This window comes from Betta splendens, chromosome 13, assembly GCF_900634795.4.
Source record: "Betta splendens chromosome 13, fBetSpl5.4, whole genome shotgun sequence".
NCBI classification, from domain to species: Eukaryota; Metazoa; Chordata; class Actinopteri; order Anabantiformes; family Osphronemidae; genus Betta; species Betta splendens.
In genome coordinates this window covers 18,830,474-18,851,261 of record NC_040893.2, presented here as the reverse complement: position 1 = coordinate 18,851,261, position 20,788 = coordinate 18,830,474, and the positions used below count along the sequence as shown (strand labels likewise).

Here is a 20,788-nt window from a genome sequence, read left to right as displayed (position 1 = left end):
TCCATGCTATATTTCTTTTTCTTAGTTACTGCTGTTATTAGGTTCACTTACTGTAAATCACGCACACACCTGATGACTCAGTGATAATCAGACACTTTGACACTTGCTGCAGATCAGTAATTTGTTGTTATTTTATTCAGTATATATGGAATAACGCGAACCTGTTGTGCATTTGTCTTTGTAGAGCCTGTGATCTGTGGAGTAATTGATATTATTTTAAATACTCAAAGATGAAGTGCAGAAACTGAAACTAAATTCCACGCTTATTCACCACACTTTGACTGATGAGGGACTTATTTAGTTATTTGTACTTAAACCATATCTTATATTGATTACTATAAGTCGGTGATGCATCCTTGCTATCACCTTAACTGATTGTGAAATCGAAAAAACAGGCTTCCTCCTTCGGACATCTCACCGTCTATTTTTCTGTTCCTGGATGATAATGAATATTCAGACATGAGCAGTGGTCTTTGCTTGCGGATCATGTCGCTTTGTTGTTGACTTGTCTTGGTTGAAGCCTTGATTTGAAATGGAATCAGCTGATTAGCTCGATGGGGGCGGGTTCAAATACGGCTGGAAGCCATCTTGAACGGTTGGTTGACAAGACGACTCTTTGGTAGTCAGCTAAAAATTGACAAGCGCTACACCTTCGTACCGTGTTGTGAACCGGCTGTTTCCGTTGTTCGAGGTAAATGCGTGAAAAATTGACCAATTATACGCATGGGTTGTTTTTGACAAGTCATCCATTCGTTTTATGGAGACTTTTGCAGCTGGCGTTAAGAGTTCATGTCATTTCACCGCCGTTAGCACTTTGTTAGCTTGGCAACTAGCAGAAGTAGCACGACATTTAATTCGGCTTAGCTGGCTGATATTGGTTTGTGTCGGGTAATTCTGTAGTGTTGTTTGTAAGCTAACTTTGGAAACGACAAGAAATTCATTTGGCATTAGCACGGTGACGACTGTAATATTTTGAAGGCCCCTACGCAGATTGTTTACCGAAACAGTTCATGAGCTGATGCTAAAGCTTCGAGAGCTAGCTTTAGCAAAATGTCCGTGGCTAACATTAGCAGCTTATCGATATTCCTGCTGATACACGTTGAGTGAGCGTATTAAGATATTTTAACCTAATAATAAAAGCCACGTCTTTGGATACGGGAGTCTACGACACGCGTGAATTTCGCCTTCCTTCGAATGTGGCCGAAAGCTCTGACATTTACGGTGCTTCCACATTGTTAGCAAGGATTCAGCAAATAACAGTCACCGCTGCGTCGGCTAACTTCTGACGCAGGCCAGTCACGGACAGTTAACATTTAATGAATCACACGCACTTGATCCACGATAGAGCTTATCGCATGTTTAACCAATGCCCCTTTTAGACGCCTATGTCGTTTCTTGGTGGCTAGGCCTCGTCTAACACTGCGGTTCTTGTGTTTCAGAGTTGGGGGAAACCTGAGGAAGGACGCAGCGGCTCAGTTAGGCTGAACAAGATGGCTAGCTGAACGGTCGGCCAGTACTTGGAAGCTAGCTAAGCCCCCTGGCGTGTGTGGTTCCGCAAATCTATGCTGAGCACTAACTTAATAAAGGAATATATACTGAGAAATCTCAAAGCAGAGGAGAGGTTTCTGAACTCTTTGTGACCTGGAAACAACATAAAAGAAAAGACAAGAAAAGATAAAAGATTTAAAGACTTAATTTAGGTCTGCTTTGCATTTAGAGATATTCCAGAAGAGAGAACTCTCCTAGTTCAGAGATTGATAAGAGGTTTTGTTGTTAATTGGATCGAGGTAAACAAGTGAACATGAGTACTGCCAGGACCGAGAACCCAGTCATTTTGGGCTTGTCTAACCAAAACGGACAGCTCAGAGGCTCAGTGAAGCCTGCTGGCGCGCCAGGTGGGGGCGGAGGAGGCCCACAACAACAGCTAAATCAGTTGAAAGGCACAATAAATAATGGTAATTCTCAGCCGGCACCTACAACCAACGCCGTCATCAAGTAAGTTGGTTTTGTCATGAAATTCAAGGGTGTTAAACTATTCATATTGACAGATGTTGTAAATGGTTTGTGTATGTGTGCCTGACCCTCCACAGGCCTGGAGATGACTGGAAGAAAAATTTAAAATTGCCCCCAAAGGACATGAGGATGAAAACTTCGGTTAGTATAAAGTTTATTTACTGATTTTTACATGCTTTGAACAAAGGCTATTGTGGAAACCAGTTTGACCTGGCTCTTGATGCTTCATTGTCGTTTCACTTATTTTACATTTTGTGAAGAAAGCCTATCTGTTTATTAAAATATATATTTTTTTATATTAAAGGATGTGACAGCAACAAAAGGCAATGAGTTTGAAGACTATTGCTTGAAGAGGGAGCTGCTCATGGGAATCTTTGAGATGGGCTGGGAAAAGCCGTCACCAATTCAGGTAAACTGCAAAAGTCATATCCTTTGACTGCTGACAAATATTCCTGTACTTAAGGATCATTGAAAAAAACAAGAACTAAACAGGTTTGGTTTACATTTGGTACATATGGTGAAATGTTGGTGAACATACTTGCCAAAGGTCCACACAGATTGTTTGCCACTTAAGTGGCAGCTGTGCTGAAGGTCTGAAACTCTGTCATTTTCAGACCTGTAGATCGAGCGCAGTTTGAACTCTATTAGACAGCTAGTGCATGAGTTTTATTAGACCAAGTTGACAAATACACCACTTTTACTCTACCAAGTAGTGTGTGTGTGTGTTAATCGTTACCATTTATTGTTTGTACAGGAGGAAAGCATTCCCATTGCACTGTCAGGGAGGGATATTTTGGCCAGAGCCAAGAATGGCACGGGAAAGAGTGGAGCCTACCTCATTCCCTTACTTGAACGCATTGACCTGAAGAAGGACTGCATACAAGGTTTGAATTTAACCTGTCGTTGATGTGACCTGATTTTACAGGCTGGAAATTCAAATTGGGATGAAACAATGGGTTTAAAACATTTTTTCTTCTCCAGCTTTGGTCATAGTGCCCACCAGAGAACTTGCTCTGCAAGTAAGCCAAATATGTATCCAGGTCAGCAAACACATGGGTGGTGTGAAGGTGATGGCAACCACTGGTGGAACCAACCTACGTGATGACATCATGAGACTCGATGAAACGGGTAAATTTATTGTGTAGTTTCTGTGACTCATTCAAGACTAATCGTAGTTGACATACAGGACACACACCAAACCGCCTACAGAGACTGACTGATCATCTCTTTACTGTGAATGTGATAATAAACAAACTGTACGTTGAACAATGTATGAGTCACACTATGCAACTGTTAACCCAAAAAGTCAGATAGGTATTCAGATTTTAGGTGGAATTCTGCTTTTTAACTTTTCCTAATCGATCTTGCAGTACATGTGGTCATTGCCACTCCTGGGAGGATTTTAGATCTTATCAAGAAAGGAGTGGCCAAAGTGAATCAAGTGCAGATGATTGTTTTGGATGAGGTGAGTTTTGCCTTAAATTAACCAGTGTGACTTGTAGCTGAGACTGTTCTTAATATTCTCTCCTGCTGCCTTTTACTTTACAGGCTGACAAACTCCTGTCTCAGGACTTTGTGGTCATGATGGAGGAGATACTAGGCTTCCTGTCCAAACAGAGGCAGATTCTGCTCTATTCTGCAACCTTCCCTCTGAGTGTGCAGAAGTTTATGGTAAATTTGTCACATGCAGTGTTTTACTACTTATGTGTTGCATAACATGAATATAACATCTCATGTTTTGACTGTTACAGAATGCTCACCTACAGAAACCCTACGAGATCAACCTAATGGAGGAGCTTACGTTGAAGGGTGTGACTCAGTATTATGCTTACGTAACTGAAAGGCAAAAGGTCCATTGCCTTAACACCTTGTTCTCCAGGGTAAGTGTTGCTTTAGAGTATGTAATCATTATCTCTTGATTAACCAAATCCTTGTATGTTAAATTTAATGGAAACTGATTCTTTTTCTAATGGATGACCTGTAGAGACTCCTTCATTGGACTTTCTGCACAATGACGTAAATTAAAAATGCATTTCCCACCTAGCAAATTGTGTGTGTATATATATAGATATATATATATATATATATATATATATATATATATATATATATAGATAGATATATATATATATATATATAGATATATATATATATATATATATATATATATATATATATATATATATATATATATATATATATATATATATATATATATATATATATATATATTATTGTCTCCCCCAGCTCCAGATAAACCAGTCCATAATCTTCTGCAACTCCTCTCAGAGAGTAGAGCTTCTTGCCAAGAAGATCTCACAGCTTGGTTATTCGTGTTTTTACATTCATGCCAAGATGAGACAGGTGAGCTTGAATTACTGCTTCAGTTTAAAACCTAAGCGTGTAGGCAGTAAAAGCCAGGGATGCTACTACTTTGTGCATGTGTGAGCATTTCTGCTTGATCGGACTCTACGGTTCACGCCACTGCTCTATTTCTGGAGTGTTGCTACCACTGCTATTTTCTCCGCCTAAGAGTAACACCCAAATGCACACATGGTTAACTGGACGTGCATGCGCTTCTTTTTAACTGCTGCTTCATGGGACATTTACATGACACTTGTTTTTGTGAAAGTGGCTACATGTGATTTGAAATTGACATTTCAATACACTTCTCCTTTTCAACAGGAGCATCGCAACCGCGTGTTCCATGACTTTAGAAATGGCCTGTGTCGGAATCTTGTCTGCACTGGTGAGTGGTAGAGACGTGTACACCTGCTGAACTGAGATGAAGTGAAATAAAAGCGTTCAGTCTAACATGCAGCTGTTGTGAGACCATCAACACTTCACCACAGACTTGTGTGCCAGCTCCAAACTGTTCTTTTCCCTGGAGGAAGGAGATGACGCACTGTTAAGATTTTAAAACTTTACACCAGAGATTGTACTGTAATATAAATTTCAGATGAGAAGGTTGTGTGGTGACACATGAGCACCAAGCTGAACAATGGCTTTGACTTTGTTCTCAGCCCAGCAACTCGTACAGCTCATTGTGTGGGATGACGAAGTGTTCTGTCATTGTTAACTTAAAACCCTTGAGATTTTAGTGTATATGTACAGAGACGGGGCTTTTTCAGTGGTAAATGAGTTTTACTGGAAAAGTGGCAGATGGATCGTTACTAGCAAAAAAGGAAATATTTAATCACACTTAATGTGCTCACATATAAACAAATATAGCTGTGCAACAAGGTTTAGGTCAATGTGTTGACTTTAGCTGTAAATGTTTGTGGCTTACTAAACCTTCCTTATCTTGGTACCGTGCAAAAATGTTGCTATACACTATAAACTGGCTGATCCAGGCTAAAGTTTGTGCATATTGTACCTTGACCTTTTTAGTTATTGGGGTGATTTACTCTGCTAGTTCTTAATGGGGATTTACTTGCCAAAGACAAAATATTTTATTTTCTGCTTTTTGTTTGTGTTTGTGGGTTGTGACATTGAGATTTTTTTGCCTTTAGACCTTTTCACAAGAGGAATTGACATTCAAGCTGTGAATGTTGTGATCAATTTTGACTTTCCGAAGCTGGGAGAAACGTACCTTCATCGCATTGGTAGATCAGGTAAGGACTCACTATTCATCTGTGAAACATTTTCTAGCGCATATCTCTAACGTTTTTTTTTTTTTTTTTTTTTTAATAACAAGGTCGCTTTGGACACCTCGGTCTTGCTATCAATCTCATCACTTATGATGATCGCTTCAACCTGAAAGGAATTGAGGAGCAGCTTGGAACAGAGATCAAGCCCATCCCTGGCATTATTGACAAGAGCCTATATGTGGCAGAGTACCACAGCGAGAGTGGCGAAGAGGTCAAGCCATGAGCCAGTGAGTACCACGTGTTCGTCCTAATACCGGTAATACCAGTAGTTTTTCTACACAACTCTATTAGCTTAAACTGAAGGGCAAGCTGCTTGTAGTCGGGATGCTTGAGCCTTTAGTCCTGTGTAGTAGACAGCACCCCCTCTCCTGAGCAAAGTTCACACAAGGTTGAGCAATAAACAGACTTGGTTTGTTCTCCAAGTCGCCTTTTGAGAGATGCTGTGGCTGCTCACCTGTGACTTTCTCCACTCCCACTCTGTTCGCTCATCTCCATGAGAAAAGGGCACTTGTAAGTGACACACTTGAGCTGGTTGTGGATGCTGCCAGAAATGTTTTTTTTTTTTTTTTTTTACATTGTTCACAGGCAGAGATTCAAACGGTTACATTCTTCAGATATCATGAAATAAAGTGAGGATTTGACAATGAAATGGATTTTATTTATGAATGTGCAACAAACTCTACATCCACCTGCCTCAGCAGTTCTTTCAAGTGTGTTGTTGCGTGTTACAGCTTTACGTTGCTGGAACATAGCAATAATGTAAAGGTTGTGTAAATGAAATGGGCTGTGATTACCATGGTTTAATACTTTGTCTTTTCTCTTTCCAGATCAGTCCATCCTTCATTCCCATTTGTACCTTCCCCTGTCACACCATCATTTTCCCCCTCCTTTTGTAAATGTACAGTTTCCTTTTATTTTTCTTTTTGGGATGCCACCACAAGGATGTGTATTTTGATGGACACCTTTAGGAAGAACTCATTTGCCTTTTATAGGGCTCTGTGCTGCACCACTACAATCTGAAGACATGAGCACCAGGAGGAAAGCATGGGACCGTGGTGAAATTATACTGAAGCATGATGTGACTGTTCATATCAAACGAAAACCAGCACCGACAGACCCCATGATGTTCTCCATTCTCCATCTTTTATTTTGGAAGTTTTAACCAGTTTGTACCAAGTGCCTTAACAAGCAGTTAAACTCATTCTAAAGTAATAACCCTTCATCGTGTTCCATCCTGCATTCTCCATCCCACACAGTCACTCGATTCACCTAACTGGAAGTTGTTACACTAATTTAATGTCTGGCCACAATAGGTGAAGTCATAAGTCTTTTTGGTTGAGTCATGGAGGAATGGAGAAAATTAGAACGAGGGTCTGGTGTGAATTATCGTTTTGCTGGCTTAGCTGCACACGGCTCTGGCTGAAAAAATTAGGACAAACTTGGATTTTCCATGGACAGAAATGCTGGATGTTTTTCCAAGAGACAGCCAGACTGTCCAGCTGCGTGTGATGAAGCTTGTGCTTCTAAAAGACCCAGAGCCTTTCCTGTCTTCAGCATCAGAACACTAAAGATGAATCAGCAGCTTAACACCATGAGTCATGAGGATTCCTGTTTCAGTGAAGTTAAAGTTGGAGCGAACACTTTTTTTTTTTTTTTTTTTTTTTTTGGTCCCGTTTCACCTTCCTGTGGGTGGCCATACTTAATTCTCTGATGTGCAGCCGACGCTTTGGCTTCACATCACAACTTGTGTATATACTTTCATTTTAAGATTGTTTTAAACAAGTTCAAAAGGCTGGATGACAAACTTAAAAAAAGCTTTTCCCCTTTCTCACATGTTAGCACTGGAAAATGTCAGTTTGGATTTATTTATAGTTTTAAAAATTGCTGAATTTATTTGAACCTAAACATTTAAAATACCCAGTGTATGAGATGTTTCTGGAGGCAGAGTTCATCACTATGAATCTTTTAGCCCCTCCAAATTTGAGTAAAATAGTAAAAAAAAGCTGCACTTAAAGTGAAATTCTTTAAACTGCCCGATCATCTGCTACCAGTGTTAACTAGTGTTCAGTTAGACAGACTGCTTTATTAAGCTTGTGCATTTGAGTAATGAATTCTTTGTTGTCACCAGCCTTAACTTGTGAAACCGACTCTTGAAACACTCTAAGATCTCCAGTTGTTGAGTGTTGTCATTGGAAGAGAAAATAATATTCTATCATGTAGTAGTAGTAGTACTTGCTGCAGTGCAGCTGAATTGGCAGAGAATTTGTCTTCTGGGGGACCTTTTAGCTGTTACGTGGATCTGTGCTCTGTTGGCGCAGCTGCATTTCTTCACAGCTGTTGGTTGGATGCTGTGACGTTAATTCCCCCATTCTGAAGAAAGTCGGCCAAATGCATCAAAACGAACCATCTGCCCTAAAATGTAGCAGGAATCCCTTCTGTGCATCGCAAGCTAGGCGGCGTTCCCGGCCACTGAAGATGCTTTGCTTTAAAAAAAAACCAACAACCTGAGCAGGTTGGGCTGCACTTATTAACGCACAGACATGGGTTCAGGCAATAACACTGACTGCACTGCTTTTTGTACGCTCACGATGCGCAAGTGGAAGAGAAGTTTATGTTGGTGCAAATCACAAAAAATTGGCACAGAGGCAAAATGGGCATGATGGAACACAATTACTATTAGTCAGGCTTCTTACAAAAGCTCGGGCGCCTCAGACAGCTGAGCTCAGCGCTTTTGCCCTTTTTATTTTGATAGTTTGGGTTTGGGTTACATGGCGGATCCGTTCTTGGCATTTTAATGCCTTATGACTGGCTTCATTTGTTTAACGGCCCTGACTGGCTGTTCAGTCAGGACCTTTTTGCAAACTGGCTTCCCTTTTTATAATGGTGAGATGCTCTCAGCTGTTCTAATCATTGAGAAGTATTACTGCACATTTAATGACATTGATGAAAGGTTACTCTGTATTTCTCTTTGGTTAGGACTGATCCCTGTTCCCTTAAGTAGAGTGTACCCAGGTTACTTGCAGATCTAATTTGGCTGTTTTGGCTTATTCTTTAGGGTGGGTGGGTGTTTTGTTTAAGCTTTTTAAATTTTTTTTTTTTTTTATTCCAAGAAAATTAAGCAAATTGAACTAGTTAAGTGAACAGGGACGTTATTACAGACACTTGGCAGCTGTCTGTTTCTCATCAGCCCACTGGCAGTAATTCACCACAGTGAACGAGTGTGACATTAAAGTGAACATCTGCAGATTCTGGGTTTGAACCTGTGCTGCTTTACTGCCAGTGGCTGTCGTTTGAGAACCTTAAAGACTGAGACAAGAGCATCTTGCCCTCGATTGGGTGAATAATTGGATCGTTTGACAAACTAAATTGTCTCATTCTTTAGGGTCTTTTTAAAATTGCGGGGTGGTTAAATTTGTGAACTCGCTGCCCTGATGCTGACGTTCATCCTCTTCTAGGTTGTGACAGACTTGCGAGTTATTGTACTGTTCGACTGTTCCATTGCTTATCTGTTGAAGGATGTAAGAGGAGTCCTGTTCAAGGCATTCTTTCAGAACTGAAGCATCAGTTAAAATAATGGGGAGGGATTTGGTGGACGTTAGAGAACATGATGTCTTAAGATCCAAAGTTATGGTAATGGGGTTAAAAAGCTAAAGAAAAGTTACCCTTGGATTTGTTTTTGTTTCAATGACATGTTCGACTGGAGAACATTAAGTCTCCAAATTTAAGTCAAGGGTTTAAATCCAGATTTTTTTTTTTTGATGGAAATTTGGTTAATTGGCAGTTCTGTTTCAGTGAAGCTAATTTTACAATGGACTTAAATTTAAATGTCATGATCATTATTGGGTACGATTGACGCATTGGTTGATAATAAAGCTCACTGAAGTTTATGGTGTGTTGCGTCTTGCCTGGTGCAGCCCTCGTCGCTCCAGTAGGGGGCAGTGTGCTGCTGCTCACGTCTTCATATAAACTATGACCTCAGGCCGTTCCCACAGTCGCGCCTGTGCTCTGCTGTTGCTCAGTTTGACCCTCACGATGCACACGTTGGTATGTTTTTGCTTGGCGGCTCTCACCCTGACGCCGCCGGCCTCTGTACAGGCGGCTTCTCCATGTGACAGGTAAGATAAACATCAGAAAGTCCTACTCCCTAAAAGGGCTTTGTGTACGCGAAGCGGCTTCCTGTTGTTGATGCAGGCGATAGAAGCTTCAGCTAAATTCACGACCAAGTGACCAGTTGTTTGCTTCTAATACTTTTTGGCACCATTTAATCTTTAACTCTGAAGCAAATGTCCTACTGCTCTTCCTTTTGGTCAAATGACTCATGGTTTTACATTTTCTTTGTCTTCTGACTTTTTTTTTTTCGCTTCATGTGGTTTTATGTAGACCTTTACCCTCACCTCATTAGTTCTAGTGACATTAAGATTTATTGCTATGCTGCAGAGGTAAGTGCATCTAAAGATAAAGACCATGTGGTCATTAGAACAATAAACCTTCGTTACATGTCTGTTTTATAACTCTGGTTTTGTTCCAGTGAAATCTTCTGCACTGGACCCATCCTGCAGCAGGTACAGAACGCGAAGCTGTTTGATGATGACAAGTACTTTGTGGACATGAAGCTGAGGGCAGCACCGGGTGAGTCACTCAGAGGACATGGTTCTGATGAATGCAGGCGGCGGCTGTTACTACTCGTCTGTTCCTGCAGACGTCGTCTCGTTGGCATTCCACAATCTGTCCAAGGAGTTTCCAAACGCGACCGTCCCCCCTGATCGACTGAAAGGATTCCTCAGCGCGTACTTTGAGGAGCCGGGAACGGAGTTTGAGTCGTGGACGCCTCCCGACTGGCACGAAGAGTGAGCTCCAGTATTTAGAGCCGTATCAAATGCAGTGTGTTTAAATAGTGCAGGGTTGACGCGAGTTGAGTTTTACTTACAGACCAACGTTCCTGGGGCGAATAGCAGACCAGCAACTGCGAGACTGGGCCAAAAAGATTCACGCTCTATGGAAGTCTCTCGGCAGAAAGGTTTTTGTCACACAAAATAAATATTTTTGCATGATGATTAAATGTGGGTCCACACACATTTTCTGGTTTAGAGCAAAATATGAACCAAAGTCAAAGTTGCATGACTGTGATTCCTGCCTCCAGATGCGTGCTGGGGTTCAGGATCACCCAGAGCTCCACTCTCTGATCTACGCTCCACACCCGGTGGTGGTGCCGGGGGGGCGCTTCAGGGAGTTCTACTACTGGTGAGTGACGTGACACGGCTTCTCCAGGTCAGGGTGAGGGCTTCACAACCTCCCCCCGTGTCTGCAACCGCCAGGGACTCCTACTGGGTCGTCAACGGGCTCCTGCTGTCGGAGATGACGGACACGGCGCGTGGGATGATTCAGAACTTCCTGCACCTCGTCAACAGGTGAGGCTTTGAGCAGCTTTCATCGCTCGCGGCCCAGCAGGCTCATTGTGAATAATAAGCCATTTACCGGGACGCGTTGTACACTCAGACATGGAGCTCTTGGGGAGGGTTTTGAGATTTGTGGAATAAAAGCTTTTTTTTTTTTTGCTTTCCTGCAGATATGGCTTCATTCCAAATGGTGGGCGGATTTACTATGAAAGGCGCAGTCAGCCTCCATTCCTCACTCTAATGGTGGAGAGCTACTATCACGCAACCAAGGATAAAGAGTTCCTCAGGTGATATTTAGGCCCGTGCCCGTGTTCTGCCTGACACCTTATCATTCGTCAGCTGCGTCTCCAGAATAGAAAAAGGCCCATTAAGCCTCTGGTGCCGTGCTATTCCTAACACGCCTGATTACAATGTGACTGCGTATCTGTATGCGACCACATCGAGCCCTGTGAAAAGCGTGTGAATGGGAATCTTTCTCCTCCTGTCTGTGCAAACGCACCTGATGTAGAGACGCTTTGCCGACGCTGGAGAAGGAGTACAGCTTCTGGATGCGCAACCGGTCTGTGGCTGTGCAGGCAAATGGCGTGGAGCACGTGCTGAACCGGTATCATGTGCAGGTGGAGTCGCCAAGGTAAGGATGGAGGGGAAGCATCAACAGGCGCCACGCGACTGCCTCCACCTCCACAAACGTCTCTCTTGCTCCTTTCAGGCCTGAATCCTACACGGACGATGTGGAATTAGCTGAAGGGCTCCCTGACGGTAATGGCCTATTAGCGCTCATCTCCTGGGCGGCTGAACGAATCTTCCTTATGAGCATGAGAAATATTACTCTGCTTTGGTCATTTTCTGCTATGAGGGGAAAATGATAACTCGGTGGGGGGCTCAGTCCTGTAATGGATGTTCTCTGTTTTATAATTGCTCCTTAGCGGTAAAGTGGAGAATATTCCCTCGGATTCAGGGATCATAGGTGCAAAACAAATTTGCTCTGAAAATAGCTCAGTAGCATGTTGCGCTGAATGTGTGTTAATGTTCTCCCTTTCATTCTATCACTGAGCAATTTGAATCCAGTTATGAAAAAGATTTCGTTCCACAAAATTTGTTTGTATTCATTCGGACATGTTTAGTGTCTTATTCAGCCAGTCGAGTTATTTCTCCTCCATTTACTCCTTTTATTGCCTCCAGGGCTTTTGCAAAGTATTAACATTTAAATATGTTTTTCTGTGTTTTTTCACATGCTGATTTGTTGTCTACCAGTGATTTCATCTTTCTCGCCTTCAGCCCTTAAAGAGCAGCTGTGGATGGATCTGCACTCTGGAGCAGAGTCCGGTTGGGACTTCTCGTCCCGCTGGTTCCTCGACAACCGGACCCTCAGACATACCCGCACCAGTCAGATCGTACCCAGCGACCTCAACGCTCTGATGTGCCTCAACGAGAAGACTCTGGCTTTCTTTCACACGGTTCTGGGTGAGGGTCCGTGACCTGGGAACCCACTGGGGTTCTGCTCACGGCTGCTGTTGCATAACCGATGTGCTCCTTTCTGACAGGTGACGGTGCCGCGTCTGATCGCTACGACCGGGCTGTCACTCGCAGGCTGGCGGCCATGGAGTCTGTGCTCTGGGACCCCGGGAGCGGAGCCTGGTTCGACTACAACCTGGTGACGAACGCTAAGAACCGTGACTTTTACCCCTCCAACCTGGCGCCCGTTTGGGCCCGCTGCTATTCTCGGCCTGAGATGGGAGACCTGGCGGTGAAGTATCTGAAGGTAAAACGCTTTCCGAAGCCGCATGCTATTAAGCCTTCGTGCCATCGGTGTGAAAAAAGCTTTCCCCTGCTTGCTTCAGATAAGAGTGAATCCACATGGGTGTTTTTGTCCCTTGGTAAATGTCAACACATCCGCCCCTGCACACAGCTGGACACTCCCCTCCTCTTGGCCACTACTGCTCCCCTCTCCACTGTTTAGGCTTTAAATATTTAGTTGAAGAGCTTCTTGACGCTTGATGAGGGAGGAGGCATTGCTGCTTTCTTTTTTTTTTTTTTCTCCCCACCGACATTTTGAGCTGTGAACCTCGTGGGCTCACTCCCACATCTGATAGGACGCTGCCTTCAGGAGCAGTGCCCGGTTGCTCCAGCAGATGGCGCTCGGAGGCTGCGCAGCTTTCATCCATGCCTTGTCCTCTGTCTGCACAGGGGACCCATGCTCTGGACTACCACAATGGGGTTCCAAGCTCCCTGTTCGAGTCCGGGCAGCAGTGGGACTTTCCTAACGCGTGGCCTCCGTTACAGCACATGCTTATCGATGGTAATGACATGACACATGACAAACTCACCATCCCAAAAGACAGAAATAGTTGAATATTGACTCAGTATCTGACTGGTCGCTATTTAGCAAGCTGAAGAAAACACCCAAGGCACATTAAAGGGACACGCGCCACGATGTCCCTGACTTAGTATTTATTGGGAGGTTGATGGTTTGGGATTGTACATTTGGATTTGTCCAGCATCTAGTGGTGATCAGCGGTACTGCAGTGTGAGCCCTCGGGTTTATCTGACCTTGGTTTCTGAGCTCTGTTTTGCTCTGAATAATAAATGCATACGCGTTAAATTGCCAGATAAATAGAAATAAACTGATTTTTCAGGTTTGTCCAAACTGCCTTCAGAGGATGCTAACGCGCTAGCATTCACTTTGGCCCAGAGGTGGATCAAAACCAACTGGATGGCGTACGTGAAGTATGAAGCCATGTTTGAGAAGGTGAGTCTGGAGTCGTTCACGGCTTGTGCTGCAGCGAGAACTCAGCTGACTCAGGATGTGTCTGTTCTCTTTCATGGCAGTACGATGTGAATGGAGATGGCAAACCTGGAGGTGGAGGAGAATATGAAGTTCAGGTATTTCGCCTCTGCTTCTCAACTTGAGCTCCTCCTGTTGTGGCGCCTCTGACTGGACTCTGCTGTGTTTGCCTCTGTGCAGCTGGGTTTCGGTTGGACCAACGGCGTTGCCCTGCAGCTCTTGAACCAGTATGGAGACAGACTCTCCTCAGGAGGCCGGAGTGTGACCTTTGACCTCCTGATGCCTCTGGTCGTCTCGGCCGCTCTCGCTTTCATGTGAATCAGAGTGTGACTGAGGGGTGCTTTCTCCACACTAATCGCACATAATCTGGATCCTTTATGCAGAAGGATGTGATTCATCATTACTGAGAATCCCTTTGATGAATATTTTAGTGTTTATACTCTGAGGTATGTGATCTTTGCTGATATCAGAAGATGCATCTGGACTCAGCAACGCGTCAACGTTGGTGTCCCCTGCAGCTTAAACCACAATTATTAACTTGTCAAAGATGCTGAAGTGTAATTCCAAAGCGTTCTGCACCTGATTCAATGATTGTTTTTTGCTGTACTGTACGAACTCCCGCTGAGGCTTTTAATTTGCAGCTGAAGTGAAGATGGAATGTAAATAAGTGCACAAGAAATAAAATATGAATTCTGTTTGAAACTTAGGAGTGTTTCTTATGACTAAATTTGTTTTTTAATCCAATCTAAGGAAATGATGACATTGTTGGAATTATATCACAAATACTGAATAAGACGAATCCCTGTACAGAGTTCAACAGTAACATTAAATGGGAGCTTGACAACACTGACGGCGTCGTAAACACGTTTTCTGTAGCGCACCGTTAATTTAAAAAGAAACACAGTCCAGTCGATATTATTCGCCAAGGATCCGTCTTCTGCCTTTTCTGCTTACATCTGCGGTGAAATGCAGGTCAAGCATGAAATTAAGTCCTTACATGTATTCAGATGGGTTTCAAAAAAAGTAATGAGAAATTTGTTGCTTTAAAAAAAGCACCTGCTTCCCTGTTTATGGTGCAGACGCGGGGATTTGGCTGCGTCTGTCTTCAGCACGAGGCCGCACCACCGACAGGCTCAGCAACAGAACCGGGCCCAGAGCGGCGGCCCGTTCGGACCCGGGTCGACGGAGCGGCGGCCCGTTCGGACCCGGGTCGACACACGCCGCTAACGTGAGCCTAAGTCTCAGCTCCGGTTCCTCCCACCCGCATCCACAGCGTTTACCCACAGTTGGCTCTCATTATGTCTCCAGCCTCAGTGGCAGCAGTAACTCAAGTAGAACCTGCTGCTCACGATAACTCGCATTACGATGCTGTTTTAGCACAAATGTGTTGTGTTCGTTTAATGAGCTCGAGCTGTTAAGCGTGGAAGGAGTTGTCCGGCGTTTTCAGCCGCGGAGCGGCGTGCGCGCGTGCTCTTAATTACACGATGCTGGAAGCGCGCGGCGTGGGCGCGCCGTGAATTGTAAAGCAGAAGTGACAAGTGCATTACAAGTTGTTGTGGAAGCAAAGGTCAGACTGTGTTGTCGTCCTGCAGCAGCCGCTGCATACAAACCAGCGCGCACACGCTTCTGCTGCACAATTTAAACCAAAGCAAGACGAGTGATTATTGTATGATGGCTTCCATCACATCCTACACTATGACATCATTTGGATGGATACTACAGCAGCTACACACTCAGACCAGCAGGTAATAAAGCATTTAAAGTGCTTCTCTGCGGTTTCTCACTGTGCTGCACCTCTGGCCTTAAATATGTTAAAAAATGCTACGGTGGCCAGCACAGCCCCTGATTTCCATAATGAGAATGAGATCCAGGACGATATGCAGAAATGTGTGAAAGCTTATCAAACAGCGGTGGAAGTGAAAAAGCAGGCGAGGGGGACAATGGCGCTGGATTTTTATCTTTGAGTGTCTGTGTGGCTTAGCTTTCGCCAGCCCCTGCAGCGGGCTCATTAGCCACTGAGGCGGCTGCAGCTGCAGGAATAATCCACATACCTGGAGTCTGGGACGGCGTCTGTCCTGTGACGGCCGATCACAGGAGCAGACATCCCGTCCTGCTGCCACGCGGCTACAGCGTTTGTTTGGATGCCGGGCCGAACCCTTGACCTCTAAGCTGGAAGCAGCTACCTGGAGGCACCGTGAGTAGTAGATAATGGTTGGATGGAGGGATATGAGGCAGCTTAGTAATTAGTGGGAGAGCTGAACAGCTCTCACACTATTGTTATCTTCGGTCTTTATTAGTGGGAGAGCTGAACAGCTCTCACACTATTGTTATCTTCGGTCTTTATTAGTGGGAGAGCTGAACAGCTCTCACACTATTGTTATCTTCGGTCTTTATTATTATTATTCTTCTTCTACTTATTCCGCCCTTTTTTTGATTGCTATCTACTTTTTAACGCTTCATCGTAGAATCGTCGTTCAACTTTCTAAACGTGTGTCATCTTTAGGAGATGTGGGCTATTACTTTTTATGTTTTCAGCTTTTCAACTTTTAACGTATTCAACTTTTTTCATCGTTTTTTTATAATGGTTGTCTATGGGAATCATCGTTAAACTTTTTGTCAACTTCCCTCTTTTCATCAGCGTCTATCATTGTCATACTTTGGCGTAGAAACGTCATTTCAACTTCAAAAGCGTCCATCATCGCTCAACTTTTGTCCTCGTAAATCAGCGTTGTCGTATCTTCTATACTTTTCGACTGGTGAGCGTTTAAATATGGTGTGGGTTTTTGTTAAATTTTCAGCTTTTCCATTAGTGTGTATTGGGTCATTTAGAGTGCGTGATGTCACAGCCAGAGTGCGAGGGTGCGCTTTTTAAAGACAGAACTTCGGTCTTTAACTTGTCGCTACAGCCACAATTTCTACTCTATGAACGTAATTATTTCACTAAATCGTAGTCATACTTGTCTTCTTTCTAATGATGTGTCTGGCTTTACCCTCAGACTTATACTTTAGTCGCTATCGACCTCAAAGCACAGAGAGATCCTGAAATTCTCCCATAGACTCTAATGATAATTTTTGGCAGACGTCTGGAGAAAAACAAGGAGGAGACATATTTGAAATTGCGACTGTGGCTACAAACGTTTGTCCTCAAACATAAAATTCACACCATTTGCTCATTGAAGCCTTGGGACTCGAAAAATGAAATAATCTTTGTGATAACCTATTATGGTTTAGCTGGAACAAGCCTGTTTATACAGGGTGAAACTCTGCTTTTTACAGAGCAGAATGAGCCTGATTTTCCCGCCTTTTGTCTCCATGGCGACGGCGCAGCTGCAGATTTGACTGACAGGTCAAACTGCTGATGCTCAGTGTACAGAGCAGTTCCATGCTTGTTACTGATTAGTCAACCACACTATTGGATTGTGTAGTGATTAAGCACGCACTTCCTCTAAATCCTTTCAAATAAAAAGCACCAAGCCAAATAATTATCTTTAATAGCAATATTCTGCTTTTAGATGGGTAATTATGACGATTTAAAGATAGATTAACAGTTTAGTAATTACCCACACATGCTTCCTCTACATCCTTTCAAAGTAAAAGCACCAATGTCAATTATTAGCTTTAACTGCACTGTTTTTTGCCTTTGAATGGGTAATTATGATATTTAAAGACTAATTGACAGTTATGCTATTACCCCCACACATTTCCTCTAATCCTTTCAAAATAAAAGCACCAATTACAATTTATTACCTTTAATGGCAAGATTGATTAGAAAATTTGTGGTTCTGAATACTTGCCAATCGTTATAGAGACTACTTTAGAGTTTCAGTAAATAGCCACTAAAACCTATTAGGTGCTTTTATTCTGAAAGGGCTAAATCTAAATCTTTTGCTTTAATAGGGCTATTCTTGCTATTGAATGATAAATTATGATTATCTAATGACTATTTTATTAGTTTAGTAATCGCCCACACACAACCTCTAAATCCTTTCAAAATAAAAGCACCAATGTAATTTATTACCTTAAATGGCAAGATTTTTGTTTCTGACTGGTAAATTTTTACTAGTTATTAAACTATTACACAGGTAATTATTTACAAATACTTTCTTCAATTAAAAAGCTAGTCAGCTTCTTTATGATTGTCAACAATGCACTCTGGTCAACTTTTTAATCTGTGATATATTTTTTACCTTGGTCAACTTTTGAATCATTGTCATATTTTAATCTTGTCCTAGTATGACATTGGTCATCTTTTTAATCGCCATCTTTGTCATCGTTTTATTCTTTGTCAACGTTTTCTCGTTTTCATCGCTTTGCCGTAGTCAACTTTTGGACGCAGTCAACTTTTTTGACGTCAGCAGCTTAATCAGCGTTTGTCATCGTTGCGGCAGCAGATCAGCTCTCCCACGTAATTTCTCGAGAAATTACTTTTTCTAGTTATTATTATTATTCTTCTTCTACTTATTCCGCCCTTTTTTTGATTGCTATCTACTTTTTAACGCTTCATCGTAGAATCGTCGATCAACTTTCTAAACGTGTGTCATCTTTAGGAGATGTGGGCTATTACTTTTTATGTTTTTCAGCTTTTCAACTTTTAACGTTATTCAACTTTTTTCATCGTTTTTTTATAATGGTCGTCTATGGGAATCATCGTTAAACTTTTTTGTCAACTTCCCTCTTTTCATCAGCGTCTATCATTGTCATACTTTGGCGTAGAAACGTCATTTCAACTTCAAAAGCGTCCATCATCGCTCAACTTGTCTCCTCGTAAATCAGCGTTGTCGTATCTTCTATACTTTTCGATTAGTGAGCGTTTTAAATATGGTGTGGTTTTTGTAAATTTTCAGCTTTTCCATTAGTGTGTATTGGTCATTTAGAGTGCGTGATGTCACAGCCAGAGTGGCGAGGGTTGCGCTTTTTAAAGACAGAACTTCGGTCTTTAACTCGTCACTACAGCCACAATTCTACTCTATGAACGTAATTATTTCACTAAATCGTAGTCATACTGTCTTCTTTCTAATGATGTGTCTGGCTTTTACCCTCAGACTTATACTTTAGTCGCTTATCGACCTCAAAGCACAGAGAGATCCTGAAATTCTCCCATAGACTCTAATGATAATTTTTGGCAGACGTCTGGAGAAAAACAAGGGGGAGACATATTTTGAAATTGCGACTGTGGCTACAAACGTTTGTCCTCAAACATAAAATTCACACCATTTTTGCTCATTTGAAGCCTTGGGACTCGAAAATGAAATAATCTTGTGATAACTATTATGGTTTAGCTGGAACAAGCCTGTTTATACAGGGTGAAACTCTGCTTTTAAGAGCAGAAGTGAGCCTGATTTTCCCGCCTTTTGTCTCCATGGCGACGGCGCAGCTGCAGATTTGACTGACAGGTCAAACTGCTGATGCTCAGTGTACAGAGCAGTTCCATGCTTGTTACTGATTAGTCAACCACACTATTGGATTGTGTAGTGATTAAGCACGCACTTCCTCTAAATTCCTTTCAAAATAAAAGCACCAAGCCAAATAATTAGCTTTAATAGCAGTTATTTCTGCTTTTAGATGGGTAATTATGACTTTTTTAAAGATAGATTAACAGTTTAGTAATTACCCACACATGCTTGCTCTAAACCCTTTTCAAATAAAAGCACCAATGCCAATTATTAGCTTTAACTGCCACTGTTTTTGCCTTTGAATGGGTTAATTATGATTATTTAAAGGCTAATTGACAGTTATGCTATTACCCCCACAATTTCCTCTAAATCCTTTCAAATAAAGCACACCAATTACAATTTATTACCTTTAATGGCAAGATTGATAGAACATTTCTGGTTCTGAATACTTACCAATCGTTAATGAGACACTTTAGAGTTCAGCAAATAACCACTCACCCTTATTAGGGTTGATTTTATTCTGAAAGGGCTTAACCTAAATTTTTTTCCTTTAATAGGGCAATTCTTGCTATTGAATGACATATTATGACTGTCTAATGACTATTTTATAGTTTAGTAATTACTCACACACGACCCTCTAAATCCTTTCAAAATAAAAGCACCAATGTAATTTATTATCTTAAATGGCAAGATTTTTGTTTCTGACTGGTAAATTTTTAATAGTTATTTAACTATTACATAGTTAGGTAATTATTTACAAATACTTTTCTCAAATCAAAAAGCTAGTCAGCTTATTTATGATTGTCAACAATGCAACTTGGTCAACTTTTTAATCTTGAATCTTTCAGCTTGGTCAAATTAGGAATTTTTTAAATCGCCATCTTTTTGTCATCGTTTTATTCTTTGTCAACGTTTTCTCGTTTTCATCGTTTTCATCTTTTTGTCGTAGTCAACTTTTGGACGCAGTCAACTTTTTGACGTCAGCGGCTTAATCAGCGTTTGTCATCGTTGCGGCAGCAGATCAGCTCTCCCACGTAATTTCTCGAGAAATTACTTTTTCTAGTTATTATTATTATTCTTCTTCTACTTATTCCGCCCTTTTTTTGATTGCTATCTACTTTTTAACGCTTCATCGTAGAATCGTCGATCAACTTTCTAAACGTGTGTCATCTTTAGGAGATGTGGGCTATTACTTTTTATGTTTTCAGCTTTTCAACTTTTAACGTTATTCAACTTTTTTCATCGTTTTTTTATAATGGTCGTCTATGGGAATCATCGTTAAACTTTTGTCAACTTCCCTCTTTTCATCAGCGTCTATCATTGTCATACTTTGGCGTAGAAACGTCATTTCAACTTCAAAAGCGTCCATCATCGCTCAACTTTCTCCTCGTAAAATCAGCGTTGTCGTATCTTCTATACTTTTCGATTAGTGAGCGTTTAAATATGGTGTGGTTTTTGTTAAATTTTCAGCTTTTCCATTAGTGTGTATTGGTTCATTTAGAGTGCGTGATGTCACAGCCAGAGTGCGAGGGTGCGCTTTTTAAAGACAGA

At 42.0% G+C, this 20,788-nt stretch overlaps 2 protein-coding genes across 4 annotated transcripts; both read left to right on the top strand.

Annotated features, from left to right (window-relative positions):
- Positions 1 to 455: 455 nt before the first annotated feature.
- On the top strand, positions 456 to 9,550 carry ddx6 (DEAD (Asp-Glu-Ala-Asp) box helicase 6). Of its 2 annotated transcripts, none has more exons than XM_029170169.3 (14): positions 456 to 595; positions 1,440 to 1,995; positions 2,091 to 2,154; positions 2,318 to 2,422; positions 2,768 to 2,897; positions 2,995 to 3,141; positions 3,384 to 3,478; positions 3,562 to 3,684; positions 3,765 to 3,893; positions 4,261 to 4,377; positions 4,699 to 4,762; positions 5,526 to 5,627; positions 5,711 to 5,890; positions 6,491 to 9,550. In XM_029170169.3, exons 2-13 carry the CDS (start codon positions 1,802 to 1,804, stop codon positions 5,884 to 5,886), a joined length of 1,446 nt encoding a protein of 481 aa, XP_029026002.1. In that variant the 5' UTR covers positions 456 to 595; positions 1,440 to 1,801; the 3' UTR covers positions 5,887 to 5,890; positions 6,491 to 9,550. The 2 variants fall into 2 exon arrangements, with proteins under 2 accessions (XP_029026002.1, XP_029026001.1); XM_029170168.3 differs by having other exon boundaries at positions 540 to 691.
- Positions 9,551 to 9,632: 82 nt separating this feature from the next.
- Positions 9,633 to 14,546, top strand: treh (trehalase (brush-border membrane glycoprotein)). Of its 2 annotated transcripts, none has more exons than XM_029170167.2 (15): positions 9,633 to 9,778; positions 10,192 to 10,292; positions 10,363 to 10,510; positions 10,593 to 10,680; positions 10,804 to 10,904; positions 10,979 to 11,071; positions 11,230 to 11,346; positions 11,568 to 11,690; positions 11,769 to 11,818; positions 12,338 to 12,523; positions 12,604 to 12,821; positions 13,247 to 13,358; positions 13,696 to 13,808; positions 13,889 to 13,942; positions 14,025 to 14,546. In XM_029170167.2, the coding sequence occupies exons 1-15, from the start codon at positions 9,633 to 9,635 to the stop codon at positions 14,160 to 14,162; spliced, it is 1,788 nt and encodes a 595-aa protein (XP_029026000.1). In that variant the 3' UTR covers positions 14,163 to 14,546. The 2 variants fall into 2 exon arrangements, with proteins under 2 accessions (XP_029026000.1, XP_055369817.1); XM_055513842.1 differs by having other exon boundaries at positions 9,693 to 10,102.
- The last annotated feature ends 6,242 nt before the right edge of the window (positions 14,547 to 20,788 follow it).